This window comes from Doryrhamphus excisus, linkage group LG11 (assembly GCF_037039965.1).
Source record: "Doryrhamphus excisus strain RoL-2023G ecotype Guam linkage group LG11, RoL_Dexc_Guam_v1.1, whole genome shotgun sequence".
Classification (NCBI taxonomy): domain Eukaryota; kingdom Metazoa; phylum Chordata; class Actinopteri; order Syngnathiformes; family Syngnathidae; genus Doryrhamphus; species Doryrhamphus excisus.
The window spans coordinates 6,475,615-6,494,276 of NC_136367.1; the positions used below are offsets into that span (position 1 = coordinate 6,475,615).

At 50.2% G+C, this 18,662-nt stretch overlaps 4 protein-coding genes across 6 annotated transcripts in view; 2 read left to right on the top strand and 2 right to left on the bottom strand.

The window, feature by feature from the left end:
• Positions 1–1,668, top strand: part of col12a1b (collagen, type XII, alpha 1b) — a 50,315-nt gene extending 48,647 nt beyond the window's left edge. For both annotated transcript variants that reach the window (XM_078794591.1, XM_078794592.1), the window contains one exon: positions 1,332–1,668. In XM_078794591.1, the coding sequence (XP_078650717.1) occupies positions 1,332–1,453 (122 nt within the window). In that variant the 3' untranslated portion in view covers positions 1,454–1,668. The remainder of the gene's footprint in view (positions 1–1,331) is intronic.
• Positions 1,669–2,718: 1,050 nt separating this feature from the next.
• cd109 (CD109 molecule) lies at positions 2,719–12,025 on the bottom strand. The gene is made up of 33 exons (XM_078794679.1): positions 11,560–12,025; positions 11,326–11,492; positions 11,227–11,255; positions 10,896–11,135; positions 10,708–10,833; positions 10,592–10,631; positions 10,446–10,527; positions 10,274–10,367; positions 8,435–8,567; positions 8,262–8,371; positions 7,937–8,182; positions 7,749–7,850; positions 7,577–7,642; positions 7,294–7,467; positions 7,077–7,223; positions 6,822–6,965; positions 6,498–6,606; positions 6,311–6,428; positions 6,133–6,250; positions 5,940–6,053; positions 5,638–5,856; positions 5,438–5,570; positions 5,183–5,359; positions 5,035–5,116; positions 4,733–4,961; positions 4,498–4,669; positions 4,251–4,441; positions 4,048–4,182; positions 3,911–3,976; positions 3,601–3,740; positions 3,371–3,527; positions 3,190–3,292; positions 2,719–3,122 (listed from the first exon to the last, which is right to left on the bottom strand). The coding sequence occupies exons 1-33, from the start codon at positions 11,622–11,624 to the stop codon at positions 2,941–2,943; spliced, it is 4,410 nt and encodes a 1,469-aa protein (XP_078650805.1). The 5' UTR covers positions 11,625–12,025; the 3' UTR covers positions 2,719–2,940.
• A 560-nt stretch (positions 12,026–12,585) lies between these two features.
• Positions 12,586–14,985, top strand: naa20 (N-alpha-acetyltransferase 20, NatB catalytic subunit). Of its 2 annotated transcripts, XM_058086171.2 has the most exons (6): positions 12,599–12,750; positions 13,294–13,318; positions 13,475–13,565; positions 13,845–13,980; positions 14,537–14,682; positions 14,753–14,985. In XM_058086171.2, exons 1-6 carry the CDS (start codon positions 12,698–12,700, stop codon positions 14,836–14,838), a joined length of 537 nt encoding a protein of 178 aa, XP_057942154.1. In that variant the 5' UTR covers positions 12,599–12,697; the 3' UTR covers positions 14,839–14,985. The 2 variants fall into 2 exon arrangements, with proteins under 2 accessions (XP_057942144.2, XP_057942154.1); XM_058086161.2 differs by having other exon boundaries at positions 12,586–12,750; positions 14,537–14,985.
• On the bottom strand, positions 14,432–18,615 carry crnkl1 (crooked neck pre-mRNA splicing factor 1). Its single transcript, XM_058086148.2, has 14 exons — positions 18,439–18,615; positions 17,981–18,133; positions 17,825–17,916; positions 17,551–17,709; positions 17,305–17,471; positions 17,047–17,225; positions 16,792–16,962; positions 16,522–16,713; positions 16,385–16,444; positions 16,248–16,328; positions 15,921–16,160; positions 15,741–15,842; positions 15,403–15,651; positions 14,432–15,329 (listed from the first exon to the last, which is right to left on the bottom strand). Exons 1-14 carry the CDS (start codon positions 18,484–18,486, stop codon positions 15,024–15,026), a joined length of 2,199 nt encoding a protein of 732 aa, XP_057942131.2. The 5' UTR covers positions 18,487–18,615; the 3' UTR covers positions 14,432–15,023.
• Positions 18,616–18,662: the final 47 nt, after the last annotated feature.

The window sequence follows — 18,662 nt, forward strand, 5'->3', positions numbered from 1 at the left end:
GTATTCATGATGAGGTATAATGAAGTTAGTATTCGTTATGAGGTATAATGATGCTAATATTCGTTATGGAGTATAATGAGGTTAGTATTCGTTATGAGGTATAATGAGGCTAGTATTCGTTATGAGGTATAATGAGGTTAGTATTCGTGATGAGGTATAATGAGGCTAGTATTCATGATGAGGTATAATGAGGCTAGTATTCGTTATGAGGCTAGTATTCGTTATGAGGTATAATGAGGCTAGTATTCATGATGAGGTATAATGAGGCTAGTATTCGTTATGAGGTATAATGAGGCTAGTATTCGTTATGAGGTATAATGAGGCTAGTATTCGTTATGAGGTATAATGAGGCTAGTATTCGTTATGAGGTATAATGAGGCTAGTATTCATGATGAGGTATAATGAGGCTAGTATTCGTTATGAGGTACGTATAATGAGGCTAGTATTGGTTATGAGGTATAATGATGCTAGTATTGGTCGAGGTATAATGAGGCTAGTATTCATGATGAGGTATAATGAGGTTAGTATTGGTTATGAGGTATAATGATGCTAGTATTGGTTATGAGGTATAATGAGGTCAGCATGGATGAAGAATGATGGCTGTTCGGGCATCGGACGCCGGTGTGCGGGCGTCGGACGCCGGTGTGCGGGCGTCGGACGCCGGTGTGCGGGCATCGGACGCCGGTGTGCGGGCGTCGGACGCCGGTGTGCGGGCGGCGGACGCCGGCGTGCATGCGTCGGCGTGCATGCGTGAGAAGGCGAGGACCCGAGTCCCGGTTTGTTGTGTTGACACGTGTCGTCCTTCCAGGTTCCGCGTAGTCGTTTGTTTGCCGCCTGTGCCGCTTTCACTGACTTCCTGAAACGCTCGCTCGTGCGCCGTGGAGCCGTTTGAAGGAGGCTTTAACAAAGTTTGCCGCCAAACACCAAGAACCAGAACCAGGATCGATACTAACGTTTGCATCGTGGAGACCAAAGAAGGAGGAGGAGCATGCGGACGACAACAACAACAACGGGAAATACTAACTGTGGAAACAAACTCTACTTGCTTTGTTGCCTAGCAACCTGCTGCTTGCCATCAGTCTTATAATCATATCTAATCTAATCTAATCTAATCTCATCATGCATGCGATGGCGTGTGATGGCCAGCGGTTAGAATCCCCATGAGCGGGTCGCCAGTCGCCAGTCGCTGCCCAATAAAGTGAAAGACACTTTGTTGACTAACACGGATACATGCAAATGAGCTGCAGTGGCCCCGCCCCTCCCGCCTACTAACACCGGCCCCCTGAGAAAGTCCTCTTTGTTGAAGCGGGCGGCGTGCTCTCTCCGAGCAGGCCGCTACCCATCCGCTCCCGACGCACGGGCGGTCCCGGTCCCCGAGGGAGGCCAGTCATCCCAGGAGCGGCGCCGGAAGAGGTCGCTGGCGAGGAAGGCGTCCGACAGGCTAACATCATAAGACGCCGTCTTCTTCTTCAAAGCGTGTGTGAATATTGATTAGTGGGCACGGGGGGGTTGTAACATATTTGCTTTTGTATCAGCGCAGGTTCATTAAACGCAGCTTTTTCTATTTCTGTCCTGTAATCAGCCGTCACCTCGTTAGGATGCATTTTGTTGCCAAATGCACGTTCTTATTTATTTCTCACACAAGAGGCATTTTTCAATAAAACTACTGAAAACTACCCCGTGTGTACGCGTGTGTGTGTACGTGTGTCTACGTGTGTGTGTGAGCGGGCCCACGCACCGGCCTTCATGGTGGCCTTAAATGGCGTCATGAGGTCACGTGATAGGGGTGAGCTTCCTGCTGGAACGTCACATCAGTGCTGAGGAATGTGGGTGGGCCAGCAGGAACGTCCTCGCCATCACTCGTCCCACAGCAGGAAGTGTCCACTACATGTCCTGCTGAGGACTCTGGCTGCTTAAAGACGGTGCTAGAAGTCCATGACCTTTGACCCTGTGGACAAGTTGGGGCAGGAGGTGAATGTGGGACAAGGCGATATTTGGGACATCATTCCGTGGCGTGCGTGCACATGCTGATATTCAGGGTGTAATCAAGGCTTCGTGGTCCAGACGTTCTTGTCATCCTGGTGAGGACGGATGGGACATGAAGTACCATCAGCAAGATGTCAACATGTCAGCGAGACGCGTGGAGCGTACTTTGAAATAGTTGTCCTCGAGCTGTACTGGAAGGCATCAAACGTTTGTTTTGACCTGCAGTCCCCCAGTCCTGACCTTTCGGCGTCTCAAAGATGAGTCAAGTAGGTCAGCTCGTCCATCACATGAGACAAGGCCTCTTAGTGCTCGCATGTCCTCACACGCAGACACAAAGTGGACGCAATCCGTAATCCCTGAAAAACGAGCGAGTGTAGGAAGTCGGTACCGATGTGACGAGTAAAACCGAAGCTGGACGCTCGTCTCGCTCACCTTGGCACTCGTTGGATTTGTCCTGGTCCTTGTCACAGACACCTTAGGACCAACACCGTCCTACACTAGCTCCCCCTAGTGGACGGCGTGATCATCGCTTTCGCCAAGCTGTGAAATATTCCACTTATACTACTACTATACTTATAATAATACGAACATTACCCATACTGGTGATATTACTTACTAACAATACAACCAATTATACTGCTAATACTACTAGCCACACAAAACAATACAACAAGTACAACACATACGGTTAACTTAATGCTATTAATAGTACTCATCAATAGTACTAATCATTCATGAATTTTATTGGCAGCGATGTACGCACATATTTGTAATTCATTGGTAGTCATGGCGACTAAAGAGCACTGAACCTTAGTGACGTCATTGAAAGGTTGGCCGAGGCTGCCGCCTGCTGGCCGAGGAAAGAACTTCCAAAACTCAAGACAACAAATCCCATTGATTGATCGATCAGACACACACAAAATAAATGATGATGATGATGAAGATGAGGTGACATCACAGCAGTGTGAGGAGGAAGAGGAGGAGGAAGAGGGCGTGAAGGGGGCGGACTCTAAAGCGTGCGGCGGCGCTGACCTCAGGCCAGTCGTCAGTGCACAGGCGACAGTCGTCACCGCAGAAGGAGCATGAGGTCACTTCCTGTCGCCATCTTGACTCGTACATCCTCACCGACTTGCGGCCTGTGTGAGGGTTCAAAGGTCAGCATCAGGAAGCGGGAAGTGCTCGAGGGGCGTGACGGCGACTCACGTGGCTCGTAGTAATCATAGACCAGCACCGACGCTTGGCGAACCCGGGCCACCTTCACGTCCACCAAGAACGGGATCATCACGCACATCTTCTCCGTTGTCACCTGCACGCACACGTGCACGTTTTCTGTCACCGCTACACGGGAACGTCTCCTGTCGCCGCCGTCTTGACGTGAACTCACCGAGTCCAGGTAGAGGATGACCTTCCCCGCTTGCGTCTCCACCTTCTTGATGACGCGGTCCAGGCGGACGGCGTCCGGCGGGATGCTGAAGCCGCTCAGCAGACCGACCTCCATGATGGACATGCCTGTGGCGTTCAGGCCCCGCCCACTCCAAAGGCTGCAGTGACGTCACATGACATCGTCATGACAACCTTTACCTCGCTTCGCATCGCTGACGCTGGCTCACACACCTGCAGCACACCTCCAGGTGCGCACGTGGGTTTGTGCGCTCGTCAAAGAGGCGCACACGCACGTCAAACGCTTCGTGCTCGCTGGGGTCTCGTCTTCGTCGCATCACCTCCTCCGCCCTCACGTTGTAGAAGACGTTGAGCTGACCACAAGGAGGAGGAGGACTCTTACTTCCTGTTTATATGTTTTTTTATGAATGAAGTTAACCTTCCAATCCAAGGACATGTCCTTGTTAGGTGGGCGGAGCTTATCTCGGCGCCATTAAAAACAACTTCCTTCACGTGAACCCACTTGACCGCTGATGTTTGCTACCTGAAGGAAGGCGAGGCCGTGACCCTCCGCCGACAGCGCCAGGTTGAGCGTGTCCTGTACGTCCACCTGAGGGACAAGCGAAGAAGAGGAAGTCGCCGTGATGAGGAACAGGAAGAGGACGCGGCGAGGAGGAGTACCTGCTGCTTCTGCTGGAGCATGCGGTTGTTCTGGTGGATGTGGAAGACGGCGCCGTTGACGCTGACGGTGAGGTTGACGTCACGGTCGAGATGGACTGCGGACACGGACAAAGCCTGGAGCGCCACCACCGTGTCCTGACGCACGACAGCTGACATCAGACCCGTTCCTCGCTGGGAACGTCACTCAACGTCTGGACCTTCACCTGAGTGCTCCCGAATCCCCCGCCAGGGTTGCGTTGGCGGCCGAGCCACTTCACCAGGCCGACGCCCTCGGCCAGGCGGTCCGTCATGTGCAGACTCAGCAGCACGTAGGACGCCATCTCGATATCGGCCGTGCGAGGCTGCCATGACTCCGCCAGGCCGCTGCCAGGTGACGTCCACCTCGGCACGCCATCTGAAGGCGTCTGGTCAGTGACCTGGTGATGCTAAGCTAGGCTAACACGGACTCACCTGTCATGTCAGCTCGTCCCATCAGCTCATCCAGCGCCACGTGGGCGTTGGCGCTGCCGTCTAGCGCCAAGGCGTAGGCGAGCAGGCTGAGGCTGTAGTTACTGGACACGCCCAGAACCAGATGTGTCTCCAAGAACATCAGCGCTGCCGACACCTGGGAGGCGTACTGGGCCTGACGGAGAAAGACCAGAACCCATTATGGTGACCAGCACGACCATTAAGGTCAAGGTCTCACCTTGATGTTCGGGTCCTCCAGCAGGGCGATAAGGACGTAGGCCGTGAGGGAGACGGGCCCGTCCAGACCTCCTTGGAGCTCCGTGTGGATGACGCGTCCGGGCTCCTCGTAGACGCCGTCCGCCCCCTGCTGGTTTCCCAGCCAGGCGGCAACGGCGTACAGCACGTGTTCTTCTATGCTGATGAACGGGCGCGACTGAAGGAAACATCTCAGGACGAAGGCGGACAGCCTGGACAGAGCGCAGCGTCTCTGTCTCACGTCCGCCATGATTGTTTCCTCCGTCTCGGCCGGCTTCCACTCACCACGTGCTTCCTGATGAGTCCTGCTCTCCGAAGGCGCTGAAGGAGCCATCTGCTCGCTGGTAGGACAGCTCTCGCTCATAACCTGAGGACACAAACCTCAGCCGGCGTTCCTTGTTGAAACGCTACAAAGATGTCCGCCAAGGATCACCTGTCATCATGTACGCCACGGCACGGTCCGTCATTTCCTGCTCGGCCTGCCCGCTGGCGCTTAGGTACTGGAGGACGTAGATGTTTGGAGCAAAGTGGATCATGTTCTGTTCCCCGCATCCGTACGGCATCTGGATCAGAGAGTCCAGACCGCTGATGGACGGGCCCAGGATGTCGCCTGTGTTGCCGTGGAAACCAGTCAGTGCGTTCTACGCCGCCACCTGCAGAGCGGGATTAGTCTTGCGTCTTTACGTACCGACCAGCGTCAGCCAGGCTGTCTCGCTTCCTGGCACCACGCCGTCAGGGAACGTGAACGTCAACGCTTCCGACTGCATTGGTGGAACGTCCAACAGCCTCGAAGTGGAGAACGTTTGCTCAATGCCTTCAGGCTACACACACACACACACACAAAATGGAGGACAGATGTTTCATTTTGCCGAGTCATCTCCACCCCACCTTGACCAGGACTTTCCCTCGGAAAGTGTCGGACGCCACAGACGAGCTGGCCTTCACCAAGATGGGGATCTCGCCCAGGACCAGCGGCCTAATGGGAACGAGGACGGAGGTGGCGCTCTTCCCGGCCAAGGACACCCGCCTCACGCCCGGCATGGCGAGCTGCTCGCCGTCCGGGAAGATGAACTCAAAGGTTTCACTCTGAGCGACCACGACCATCAGCTGAAGGGGGATGACACACAACTGACATGTTGACACGCCCTCGCCCCGCCCCCCCTCACCCCTCGTGTCACCACGACTTCCACCTGCAGGTCCTGATAGAGGTTGTTGTAGAGGACGACCTCCAGCAGAAGCTCCTCCCCTCTGATGATGGCGGGTGGCAGGTTCAAGGACAGGAAGAACTCCTTGTAGACAGTCAGCTGGAGGAGGTCACATGACACAAAGGCGTCGTTGGACTGAGGCGTCATGGAGTGCCAATCGGGGTCGTGACCTTCACACCTGCGCGGGCCGCTCGGTGATGCCGAGGCCGAGGTTCTGCGACATGACGAAGGCGACGGCGGTCCATGTGGTGATGCTGTCAGGAACCGTCACTGTGATGTCCGCCGACCGGGACTCGCTGAGAGAACATCCTCGTCATGAGAAGATCCGATCGTCTCCGTGATGCAAGCTGTCTCACCCTGTGGATGTCTCCATCCAGATCCACGTCTCCGGAGAACTCCCGATCTCTGGAGGCTCCCACTCTTGTCCACTGTGGTACTCGGAGTCCATGCTGAACATGGAGTAGTCCTCCTCACCTGTTGAAGAAGACGAGCCACACCAGGATCACATGGTCCTCGTCTCCTTGACCTTCTCAAGATCATTACCTGCATGGTCCTCCAGCCCAGGATGGTAAGCGTGGAGCGTAGAGTCGGTCAAAACAAGCAAGTGACACAACTGGAAGAACACATGGAGAACATTGGACAGAGAAGACACCTGTGGACACCATCAGGTACGTCCTCCATACAACGGTGACACGTGTACCTAATGTTGTGACCAGACTGACATGATACACGACATGAGCAAAAGTATTGGGACAGTAGTGTGTTTCCAACTTTGAGGAAGAGCCACGTCTTGCATGTTCTTGCTGCAAAGACACTTTGTCTTCACTTTGTGACTCCCTGGGGGTGTCCCAACACTTTTGATCACACACATTGCAGGCGTGTTTGAAATTGAAGACTGCAGAGACACAAAGAGACAAAAAGGCGTGCAGGGACCATAAAGACAGAGAACGGATCTCCCATCTTCAGGGCGTCAGGATAATAGGTCTCCATGGAGGCGCCATAGTCATGGTCCTGCCAAAGACACAGAAGACAAAACAAAGATCAACATCCCGGGCGTGTCCAAGGATAGAGTTTCATGGACGGACTTAAATAGGACGGGAAGACAAACAGCCCCGCCCTCACCTTTGTCATGTCATAGTATGGCCCCGCCCACTCTGTTGCCTTGTCCTGCACCAAGATCCCAACCAAAGATCCAGGTTCTTCTACGGACACCGTGAGCGTGACCTCGCTGCCGGGTCTGGTCTTTGGTTCGCTCCATTTCAGAGACACCTGAGAAGAACCCGTCGGTGACAGCATCAGCGCCGCCTTGCGGACGTCCACAGACGTCTTGCCAGCCCACCTGGTTGGGTAGATATGGAGTGATGTGCAGCCGGACCATGTCGTTGACCACCTCGCCGTCTGGTCTCACCGAGAAGACAACGATGGCCACCATCGGCGCCCAGGAGGACTCCGGTGTCAGCGTGAGGTGAGGAGAACTCTTCCCAGCAGAAATAATCCGACCTCTGGACTTGACCTGGCCAGGAAGTCCCAAACACACTGTACGTTGTCAGACCTGGTTGCCCCACCTGGTGGTCAACTGCAGTAGAGCGAGTGTTCCAGGGAGGGGTTATGAAGAAACCTACCACGTAGTGAATGCCCCCCATCAGCGGGAAGCTGCTGTCCACGTGCAGCATGAAGGGGGAACCCACCTAAAGGATTGGGGAGAGCCTTCAAACATCCTCTGGTGGAAGCTTCTAGATCTGTTCTAGATCTAGCTTCTAGATCTGTTCTAGATCTAGCTTCTAGATCTATTACCTCAGCGCTGTCTGAGTATTTATGGATCTGGACGTAGGACCGACTGGGGGACTTGTAGTAGGTGTCCAGCCGGAGCATATTGTGGCTGTCCTCCAGGGACGCCTGAAGGTCAAATGCCAAGTTAGTCAGTAGGCAGTGACACAAAGAGCCCGGCGGGGACGGGTGGCGTGGGAGTGGGCGCCACTTACATCGATGGTCAGACTTGTTGTGTCGTTCTTGAGCAGGAAGTTGAGGACCACCACACCGTCCTCGGGGATGGTAAAGTCTATGTCCTGGGAGGACGTCTGCTCCATATAATCATGTGGATGCATTCTGGGAACCAACTGGTCCCCAGCGTCCATGTTCCACGCCCGGTACTGCATCACGGACACCATGAGTGTCTTTTGGAGGTCCTCCATGGACAAGGGCTCATAGTTGTACTTGTATATTTGCACCTAGAATGTAAGCAAGCATGAGACAGTGTGTCTCCAACGTGATGGACAAAACATGAAGATGAGGGGGGGGGTGTCTTACTTTGGCTGTAAAGCTCATGGATGGCTTCAGTACTTTTGGATAACCGCTGAAGGACAGCTTGTACCTCTGCATGGACACGTACACCTTGGCGCTGGCCCCATGGGTCACACCTGATGAGGACGGGAGACAAAATGAGACAAAGGTCCGTCAGAAGGTTTGCAAGGCTGGAGCACCTGTCACATGATCAGTCACGTTGACTGTGATCTTCAGGGATTCTTCCTCCATGTAGCTTCCACTGTAGGAAGATCTACTGATCCCGGGATGAAAGTTAGGAAGCACAAACTTGAAGTCAGCGCTGCCATCGATCTGGAACACAAACACAAACGCTCCTTCATCAAAGTATACTACTGCCGTATACCATACCGTTCTATACAGTACCATACCGTACTACACAGTACAAGAACACCAATACAAAATTCAATACCATAGTATACCACATTGTACTGTGGTGTACCATACTTTATATATCATGATACAGTGGTGTGATGAAGTCTTCGCCCCCTTCCTAATTTAAATGCTTCAGACCATCAAAAAAAACGTAAATATTAGTCAATGACTACACAACTAGTAAACACAAAATGCAATTTTGCATAAAAGTAACGTTGCATTTGAGACAAAGAACATCATACTAAAAGTAAAATATGGTGGTAGTAGTGTGATGGTCTGGGGCCATTTTGTTGCTTCAGGACCTGGAAGACTTGCTGTGATCAATGAAAGCATGAATTCTGATGTCTAGCAAAATGTCCGGCCATCTGTTGGTGACCTCAAGCTTAAACCGACCTGGGTTCTCCAACCCTTGGGTTCTGCAACACACCAGCAAGTCCAGAGGTAGACTGCTGTGTTTTGGATCATTGTGGCTGAGGAAAAACACGTTTTCACACCATTATTTACCATGCTATATCATACCACACTATACTCAAATATACCTTGCTATACTATAAGAACATCATACTGAAAGTAAAATATGGTGGCGGTAGTGTGATGGTCTGGGGCCGTTTTGCTGCTTCAGGACCTGGAAGACTTGCTGTGATCAATGAGAGCATGAATTCTGATGTCTAGCAAAATGTACGGCCATTTGTTGGTAACCTCAAGCTGAAACCGACCCAGGTTCTCCAACCCTTGGGTTCTACATAACTACAAAAAAGTCCACATGTGGACTTGCTGGTGTGTTTTGGATCATTGTGGCTGAAGAAAAACACTTTTTCACACCATTATATACCATACTATATCATACCACACTATACTCATATATACCTTGCTATACTATAAGAACATCATACTTAAAGTAAAATATGGTGGTGGTAGTGTGATGATCTGGGGCCGTTTTGCTGCTTCAGGACCTGGAACACTTGCTTTGATCAATGGAAGTATGAATTCTGATGTCTAGCAAAATGTTTGGCCATCTGTTGGTGACCTCAAGCTGAAACCGACCCGGGTTCTCCAACCCTTGGGTTCTACAAATTGTAGCCGAGGAAAAACACTTTTTCACACCATTATATACCATGCTATATCATACCACACTATACTCAACTATACCTCACTATACTATAAGAACATCATACTGAAAGTAAAATATGGTGGTGGTAGTGTGATGGTCTGGGGCCGTTTTGCTGCTTCAGGACTGGCTGAGGAAAAGCACTGTTTCACACCACTATATACCATACTATACCATGTTATATCATACCACACTATACACAAATATACCTTGCTACACTATACCATACTGTACTATACTATCTTAAGACATACTATATTATACAATTCCATACCATACAATTTTATACTTACTTCGCCATACCATGCAATATCATACTATAGTATACCATGCTACATTATGCTTTACCATACTAGAAAATCTGATATACCATATGATACTATGCTGTACTACACAATAAAACATCATACTATATGATACAATACCACAGCGTATACCAGTGTTGTATTTAGGTTGTCATACTTTAGCTACTTGAAGATATCCCATAGTCCCATGTGGGTGTGCGTGTGCCAGGCACCTGTGTGAGTTGATCATAAGCATCTTGATATCCGTGGGAGCGATGCATCAAGGTGATGTTGGCGTGTCCTTTCACGGGCCGCCCGGACATGTACCTGCCAGGACACAAGCAGCCGTGTTTAGCATGGGGGTGACATGAGGAGGAAGGCTGGAGAGTGATGAAGATTGGTGACTTTGCCGTGACGGCGCCCTGCAGCGTGTCCTCGTGATGTATCATGGAAGGAACATCCAGCAGCACCAGGAACTTTGGCGTCTCTGCAAGTACACACATTTAGACCGCACAACACCATAGACGTTAGCAGGAGGAGCGTGCACGTACCGTGATCAAGCACATGGATGTTTCTGTAGACGGTGGCCCCCTGCGGAGAAAAGGGAATCTTTGGATGTTTGGAAAAGTCAGCGGATCGGTGACCGAGTGAGACCTCTCACACTCACGTCCACCAGCGCGCAGATGGTCCACTGGCCCAGCGGCGGCTTCTCAGACAGACGGAACTCTCTGGAGACCACCCCCAGGACCGCCTCCACAGATTGCCACTGCCTGAGCAGGTTCCCTCGCGGGTCCTGGACAGGATCGGCGTTAGTATCTTCCCGTGAAGCTGATTATGCATCATGATCAGGCTCACCTTGACCACGATGTCCACGGAGCTGCCACAGGCCTTCCCGTCGGTATGAACGGACACAGTCCTGATGCGGACCGCCTCACCCGGATAGTAGTTGACCTTGTCTGTCTTGATGAAGGTGGTGCAGAGATCTTTCTGCTGAAAGTACAGATGTGTGCTGTTGTACAAAACCTGCGTGCCGTCCACGTAACCTGTGACCTCCAGGATGTAGGGCTGCTGGTAACTGGACTCGCTGATGTTGACCTGCAGGGGCGGACAGCTCAGATGTTTGCATGATGATGAAGTTGCACGATGTTCGTGCAGTCAAAGTGTTATCACGGTGGAAGACACTCACAGGTGAAAGAGTCAGGAGCCGAGTGGAACCTTCAACCAAAGAGTTGGAATCAGAGTTGCACTTTAAATGTTTCTTTGTGAGAAACACCAAGCTGAGTACCTCCTTCCACTGTGACGGACTCTGAGGCCACCACATGGGTGTCATGAAGGATGTGAGCAGACACCAGGACGGGAGTAGGAATCAAGATGGTCATGGACAAGGATGTTGGACGAGCTTCTTGAAGGTAGGTAGGAGCCAGCAGCAGGTAAGATGGATGATCCTGAGAGCTGAAACAAGCGCAGGAACATCATGAGAAACATGCTTTCATGCTGACTAAGTCCATGGCTTCTCCACCTGTGTGTGACGTTCTGGGCGGTGGCGAGGGCGAGCAGCGCCATGAACACCTGGAGATGCTCCATCAGGTCAGCCTCACCTGAAAGATGTGAGGAGCTCCACGCTGGACGTTTTTCTTTATGCCCAAATAGGCCGCCCTTTCTCTTTCAGCCTCCCCTGAGGAGCTGAGAAGCTGGATCGGTTTACACGTCAACGCCCTGCTCATCAACTGATCACTAGGTGGGGACCTTCAGCACAATAGCGGCTAGGTCTACTTTCAATAAGAATCAAAATAATAGACAAAGGTCATGTGGTGTTCATGTATCCGAAAGAAAGTTTGTTTTTTATGCTTCTCTCCTTTAGAAGCAAAAAAGTCACCTTTTTATCCTCATTAACTTGAAGTATCCAACATAATTAATTGGTTTATTCATTTGATAGTACTTCCGTGTCAGATGTATATTTAGCATGGTGACATTTTTGAGAAAGTTTCACAAATAATCCTACTTTTGTTCCAGTCTGATATTGGAATCCTTCCGTTTGAATGGGGTGAATTTGGGCGTCACTTTTGGTCCATTTACGGTGGCTGTGGTTTAAATCTGCATATGAATTTAATACCAAGGGGAAAGGTTAGCATGACAAAGCATTATGCTAAACAGATACAGACAACGATAAAGCCTCATTTTTCGGGAGAACCCCCACTCATATTGTCACCAATATAGCTTGGAACACCAATATAAATCAAATAGAAACACTATTAATTCACAAAATAGTCATTAAACCTACTTATTTGTTCTTATAATGCACAGAGCAATAACATCCACGTCCTGTCTCCTTTCAGCTCAGTTGTTCGCCTCGTGCCATGAGGCGTTCAAGTGCAGTCGTAATAGTGACTGTTATGTGTTAATTGTTGGTTTTTTCCCGTTCCTGTATCCCCGTTACATGGGAAAGTGGTTAGCATGTTGGCCACATAGTCAGTAGAATTTTCATGTTCTTTCCGTGTGTACGTGGTTTTCCTCACACATTCCAAAAACATACATGTAAGGTTAATTTGCCACCAGTCCTGAGTGTTACTATTGGCGTACTCCACTTGGCTGGCATCAGCGACCTCCGGCCGCTAGGGGGCGCTCCTCGTGCAGTGTCAGTGTTAAATCAAGCCGAGATGACAACGCTGAGACCCTTCACGTGCGACGACTTGTTTAAATTCAACAACATGTAAGAGAAACTCGACTTATTTGAACACGTTGACAGGCGCTTTATGTTGTTTATTGATTCCTTGCATTGTTTGTTTGTGTGTTAAATTCGTAGCGACGTTGGCAGGATCCGTAGCGGTTTTCGTTCCGTCACAAACTCCGTTCAGCAATCTGATTTTTGAGGGGCACTACACGAAAACATCACTATATCATGAAATAACTCATGTTTTGGTTCATGTTTCTACTAACTTTCGTGTAGAATGACACAATTTATTTGCATTACATCGAACGACCATTAAATAATAGCTAACCGCCGAAGCTAGGTGTTGTGGATGGCAAACTATCCTAATTATAGGCAAAATTGCATTTGTTTGCAATTGTACATACATTGAATGTATCAATTAACCTTAATAATGATGGATATATCAATATTTGATGTATATTGGCGCCACCGATGTTTATAAATGATGTCATGTTTAATACACTGACGAAATGATCTTGAAGGGAAGCGCAAGTGAAACTGTTGCCTAACGATATTAATGTCTGCTTTTCATTCATTCCACAGCAACTTGGACCCTTTGACAGAAACTGTATCCTTCATGTTGAGCTAGATGTAGCGCTAGCTTAGCTTAGCTTTATGGGAAGCAGCTTATCAGCAAGCAGACAGGATTTGACTCATATCGTTCACAGTGTTCATTGATGATAATGATAATTAATTCAACATTTCTCTTTGACTTGTACTAAAGTATGGGATTCCGTTCTACCTGCAGTACCTGGCCCACTGGCCTGAGTACTTTATTGTTGCGGAGGCTCCTGGAGGTGAACTGATGGGATACAGTAAGTTCTTTTTCCTTTAACGTGACACCAATAACATCTAGAAACGCACCACGACTTCCTTTGACCAAGGACTAATAACTAATATCGTAACATTGGCTGAATAATAAATAAACGACAGTGTGGCTGTAAACAAGTAAGGCTGTCTCGAACCCAGTATGCAACACGATACTGCCCCCTGCAGGCCACTTCCCGAACAGCATCCCAGAACCTCACAATCCTCCCCGTCACTACAGTATCATAACATCCATAACACTGAGTTGTTCATTCATCTTCTTGCAGTCATGGGGAAGGCGGAGGGATCCGTGGCTCGGGAAGAGTGGCATGGTCACGTCACCGCTCTGTCCGTGGCTCCCGAGTTCCGAAGGCTGGGATTGGCTGCCAAACTCATGGAAATGCTGGAGGAAATCTCAGAGAGGTTTGTGACATCACACCAGACAGTATGATTGATGGGATGTTGGATTTGCACCACCATACATTTCCAGGTGGTCCTCAGGGTGTACCCTGGTTGGTCCTAAAAAGGAGGAATCTTTACTTTAATTCCTGTGGTTGTATTAGCATCCTAAAATATCGATTCCATCCTAGTCTGGAAGCAGACTGAATCCGTGACCCCTTTGGTAATCTTTATCCTTAATGATGGGCGTGACAGTCAGTCTTCTTCCGCCCTGCCTTCTCGGACATACGCTATCTTGTTCTTGAGCAAGTGTTTACGGGCCAAAAGTAAATGTTTTATAATGAGAACGCATTCGTAACCACTAAATGGCGGACCACCTGGCTTTGTTTGGATTTTTAGAACTAGTTGAGTTGTAACTATATCTAGTTGTCTTTGGATTGTTAAACATGTAAAGTGGTCACATGGGTCCATGTTTAAATGATTAAAGCTAAATTCCTGATGCTGCCACAGACATAATAGTTTATTTCCATCACAAGTACAAAATATTTTGTTTTGCTGAGCCGCTGGTCCTGTCCCTCAGGAAGGGCGGCTTCTTCGTGGATCTGTTTGTGCGCGTGTCCAACCAGGTGGCGGTCAACATGTACAAGCGTCTGGGTTACAGCGTCTACAGGACTGTCATCGAGTACTACTCGGCCAGCAACGGAGAGCCAGACGAGGACGCTTACGGTGAGATGCTTGTTGTGTTTGCCCTTGTGGTGTTGGTGGACGTAGAGACGTGTCATCTCCGTGTCTGCAGACATGAGGAAAGCTTTGTCCAGAGACACGGAGAAGAAGTCCATCATTCCACTGCCGCATCCGGTGAGGCCCGAAGACATCGAATAACAATCCTTGTGGCTCTCTGACCCTCACGTCACACAAGGACTGTCCACAGCTCCTCACGCTGGTGGACATCAGGGAGCCACAGAGCAAACCAACATGTCCTCAGAACTCTTCAATTGCTGTACATTCTAAATAAAGTTTTGTTTTAAAGATGACGTCCTTCTGTAATGATGATGTCAAATGTTAATCTAATCCTGAGCTTCATTGTTGTCTTTCGCCGGCTTCTCCCCATCATCTTGGTCGTCCTCGCTGCTGCTGCTGCTGCTGCTGCTGCTGTCATCTTGGTCATCATACGTGTTCTCCGCTTTAGTTACCGTTTCCCTCTCAGGGTCCTCTGCAACATCTTCTGAAGTCTTTTGTTGAAGCTGCTCCTCCGTGGCAACCTGCTGCTGCTTCTTCCACATCTTGGCCATGGCCAGCAGCTTGAGGTTGGGCTGGTTGGCGGCGTCCTCTGGGAAGATGTAGTCGTAGTATTCCTCCCAACCGGCGTCCGACTACAGAGAAAAAGAAAACCTTTCCAGAACATTCCCGAGTGGAGATGCAGAAATGAAGTATAGGGCAACATACCCCGTCCTCCGCAGTCAGCTTCCTCCTCTTCTTCACCTTCTCGGGCAGCAGCTTTTGGACTCGCTCTCTGTTGCTGTCGGAACCGAACTCTGCCTCAAAGTCCTTCCAGGACTCGAGCAGCATGAGCCTCTCCTCCTTCTCCTCGCAGCTCCTCATGCTCTTGTTGGCCTCCTCGAAGATCTGACGGCACTTCTGCAGCCTGTCGCTGCTTTCCACGGACAGCTCGAACTTGGCGTAGCTGATCCAGACCTGCAGACCACATGGTCGTGGAGGTCGGGGTTTGCTTCAACTGCACGTGTCAAACATTGCTGTGGTTTCCAGATGGAGGCGGGGCTCACCTTGACGTGCTGCGTGCGCTGCAGAAGTCTTTTGTAAAGGTTCCTCGTGTTGCCGAACTCCTCCTGCTCGATTTCAAAGTCGATGTAGGACTTCCACAGGACCTGACAGTCACACAATGGTCATTTTGGGTCACTCATGCCTTTTCAGTTCCAGATGGGCTGAGGAGTGCCATGCAGTACCTCGGGCATGTCCAGCCGTGGTTGTCCAATGGCGACCTCAAAGATGGCACGGGCTCGGTCCACGTCGCCCAGGATGGTCTCCAGTTCAGCAAACTTGATCCAGGTGGTGCAGTTCTCAGGACTGAACTCCAGGTATTTCTCGTATAACTTCCTGCAGCGGTCAAACTCCCGCAGCTGCAGCTCCAGTTCGATGTAGCCCTTCAGAAGTTTGTTTTTTGGACATTTCCCGATCGCTGTGCCCTGAAAAGAAGTGCCTTGAATAAGTACGCCGCCTTTCACCCCTCACCCGAGAGTGTGGGGACGCAAAGATGAACCAGTCACCCTCACCATGACCTTTCTCGCTCCCTGTAGGTTCCTCTGTCTGATCTCAAACTGAGCGTAGAGCAGCCAAATCTTGGCGAAGGTGAACTGAGAGACAAGATGGTTGTCAAATGTGTTCACGACGCGAGACGTCATTGACTTACTTTTTTGTGAGGGATCAGATCCAAACAGGCCTGGTACACCTGCCTTGTCCTCTCAACATCCTGACAACACACACAATGTAGTCCCCATTAAGCATTTGAGGACGCCCTCTGGGGGACGTGAGGAGAACATTGCCCACCGTGACCTCCAGCTCTTCGTACAACGCGTAGTTGATCCACAGGTAGATGTAGCGTCTCCAGTGCCTCTTCTCCTGGATGGGCGGGACGTTGGCGATGGCGCGCTCGTACACCTCTCGCACCGTGTCGGGATCGGCATCACTCTCCACCAGACGGAGATAATCGAACCAAGCATCGTAGTTGTGTGGGTTGGCCTACACACACACACACAAGCATGATCGAGGAGGAGCCACGGACGGAACCGGTGAGGTGAGAGCAATCAGGGTGTCCACCTTGACTTCCTCCTCGTACTGGAACCTTCTCTTGCTGACGATGACATCCTCGATTCCCCGCCGGTCTCCAAACTTCTTTTCGAACACGGTGTAGTTCTTGAAGAGCTCCTGGGCCTGCTGCTTGGGGATCCTGTCCAAAGCGTACTTGTAGATCACACGGACCCGCTCAAACTGACAAGGCAGAAACATCAGTCAGTCCACCATCTTTAGGTGCGGACAAGAGCACACGCCAGCGGAATGACGACACAAACCCACCTCCTTCTGAGTCTCCTCAAATCTGGCAAAGGCAACAAAGAGGTTCTCATCCACGTGCTCCTCCCCGAAGAACTCCACGGCCCGCTCGAACACCTTCCTGCTGTGAGCGATGTAGCCATGCTTCTCCTCAAAACGAGCATACTTGATCCAATTCTTCACCTCAGGGTGAACCATGACGAGTGCAGAGGAGTCAAGGAGTGTTGCACGTGCACACGTAATCGTCACTACGAAGAAGCAGCAGCAGCGGTAGAAGGATATATCTCTCGTAGATGCTGCGAGCTTTGTCCACTTCCTTGTAGCGCAGCTCAAAGTTGATGAAGGAATGCCACGCCTGTTCTTCCGGCTCCCACTCCATCCAGCGCTCAAACGTCTGCCTGCAGCCCGCCACGTTGCCCAGCATCTCCTCCATGTAGGTGTACTTGTACCTGTGGCACACACACACAGTCACGCATCCTCCATGCTGCATGCCCAGCCAGGCCGCAAAAAACACACGCGCACTTTTACCAGAACTGGTTGACGCGGGGCAGGATGGTGATGGCTCTGTCCCAGATGTTGCGAGCGTGGTTGACCTGCCGACTCTTCATCTCCATCTCGGCGTACTTCAGCCACAGTGTGATGTTGCGGTGGTCCACGTCCAGCGCTCGCTCGTAAATTGAGCGAGCTCTAAAGAGGATATTCCATTGCTGCCGTTATTATGTGACCGTGAACGCTCAGGGCTGTAAAATATTGGCCATCTAATTGGTGGCTGCTTTGGATGAACTAAAGGAGACAAACATACCTCTGAACTTCTGTTAAGCTTTCCTCCCATTGTGCGTATTTGATCCAGTTGCTGATGATGGTGCGGTTTTTCCTGATGTTGTCCTCAAATGCCTACAAAGCCAATGAAAACATGAGTTTGTCTTAAAAGTACGATTGGGTGTGTTGAGATGCTCACCTTCCTCTTCCTCAGCTTGTAGTCATTGAGTTCTTCTTTATCGGTGATCTTTTGCTTTGGTGGTGGCGGAAGAAGTTCTAGTTCTCGTTCTTTAGCTTCCCTCAGAAGCTGCTCAGCTGTAATCTGAACCTCAGCTGGAGCTTTATTCTTCACCTAGAAACACACAAAAAGTCAACTGGTTGACTTTATTCGAACTCCAATGACTGCTAGATTGTGTAGCTCGTCATCCGGGTCAATGGCCACAGTAAACAGCAAAGTTTGAATCTTGGTTGTTGAAAACGTATCAGGAAGCCTTTTGGACGCAAGATAAAAACGTTTTCAAACAAGAAATGTCCAGTTGCTTCGATTCAACATTTACGGTTTAGCGCTGCCAGTTAGCATTAGCTTTAGCATTAGCATTAGCATTAGCATTAGCTTGGCCGCATCTGCCATGTTTCTGTCGCGACTTTTTTTTTTACCTTCGCCACTTTCGGGATTCGCTGCTTGCCCGCTGCCGTCGAAGCCATTTTGGCGTTAAAACCCAATTAACTCAATTAAGACGAAGTTTTAAAAAAAGCGCCTAAATGTTTCTGAGTACTGTGTCGAGGCGTCGCAATGCGCTCTGGGTACTACTGTTTCAGCTTTGCTACCGGTACCAGAGATGTGTGACTCATGAACGAGTAGATAAAATCTTGCGAGTTTT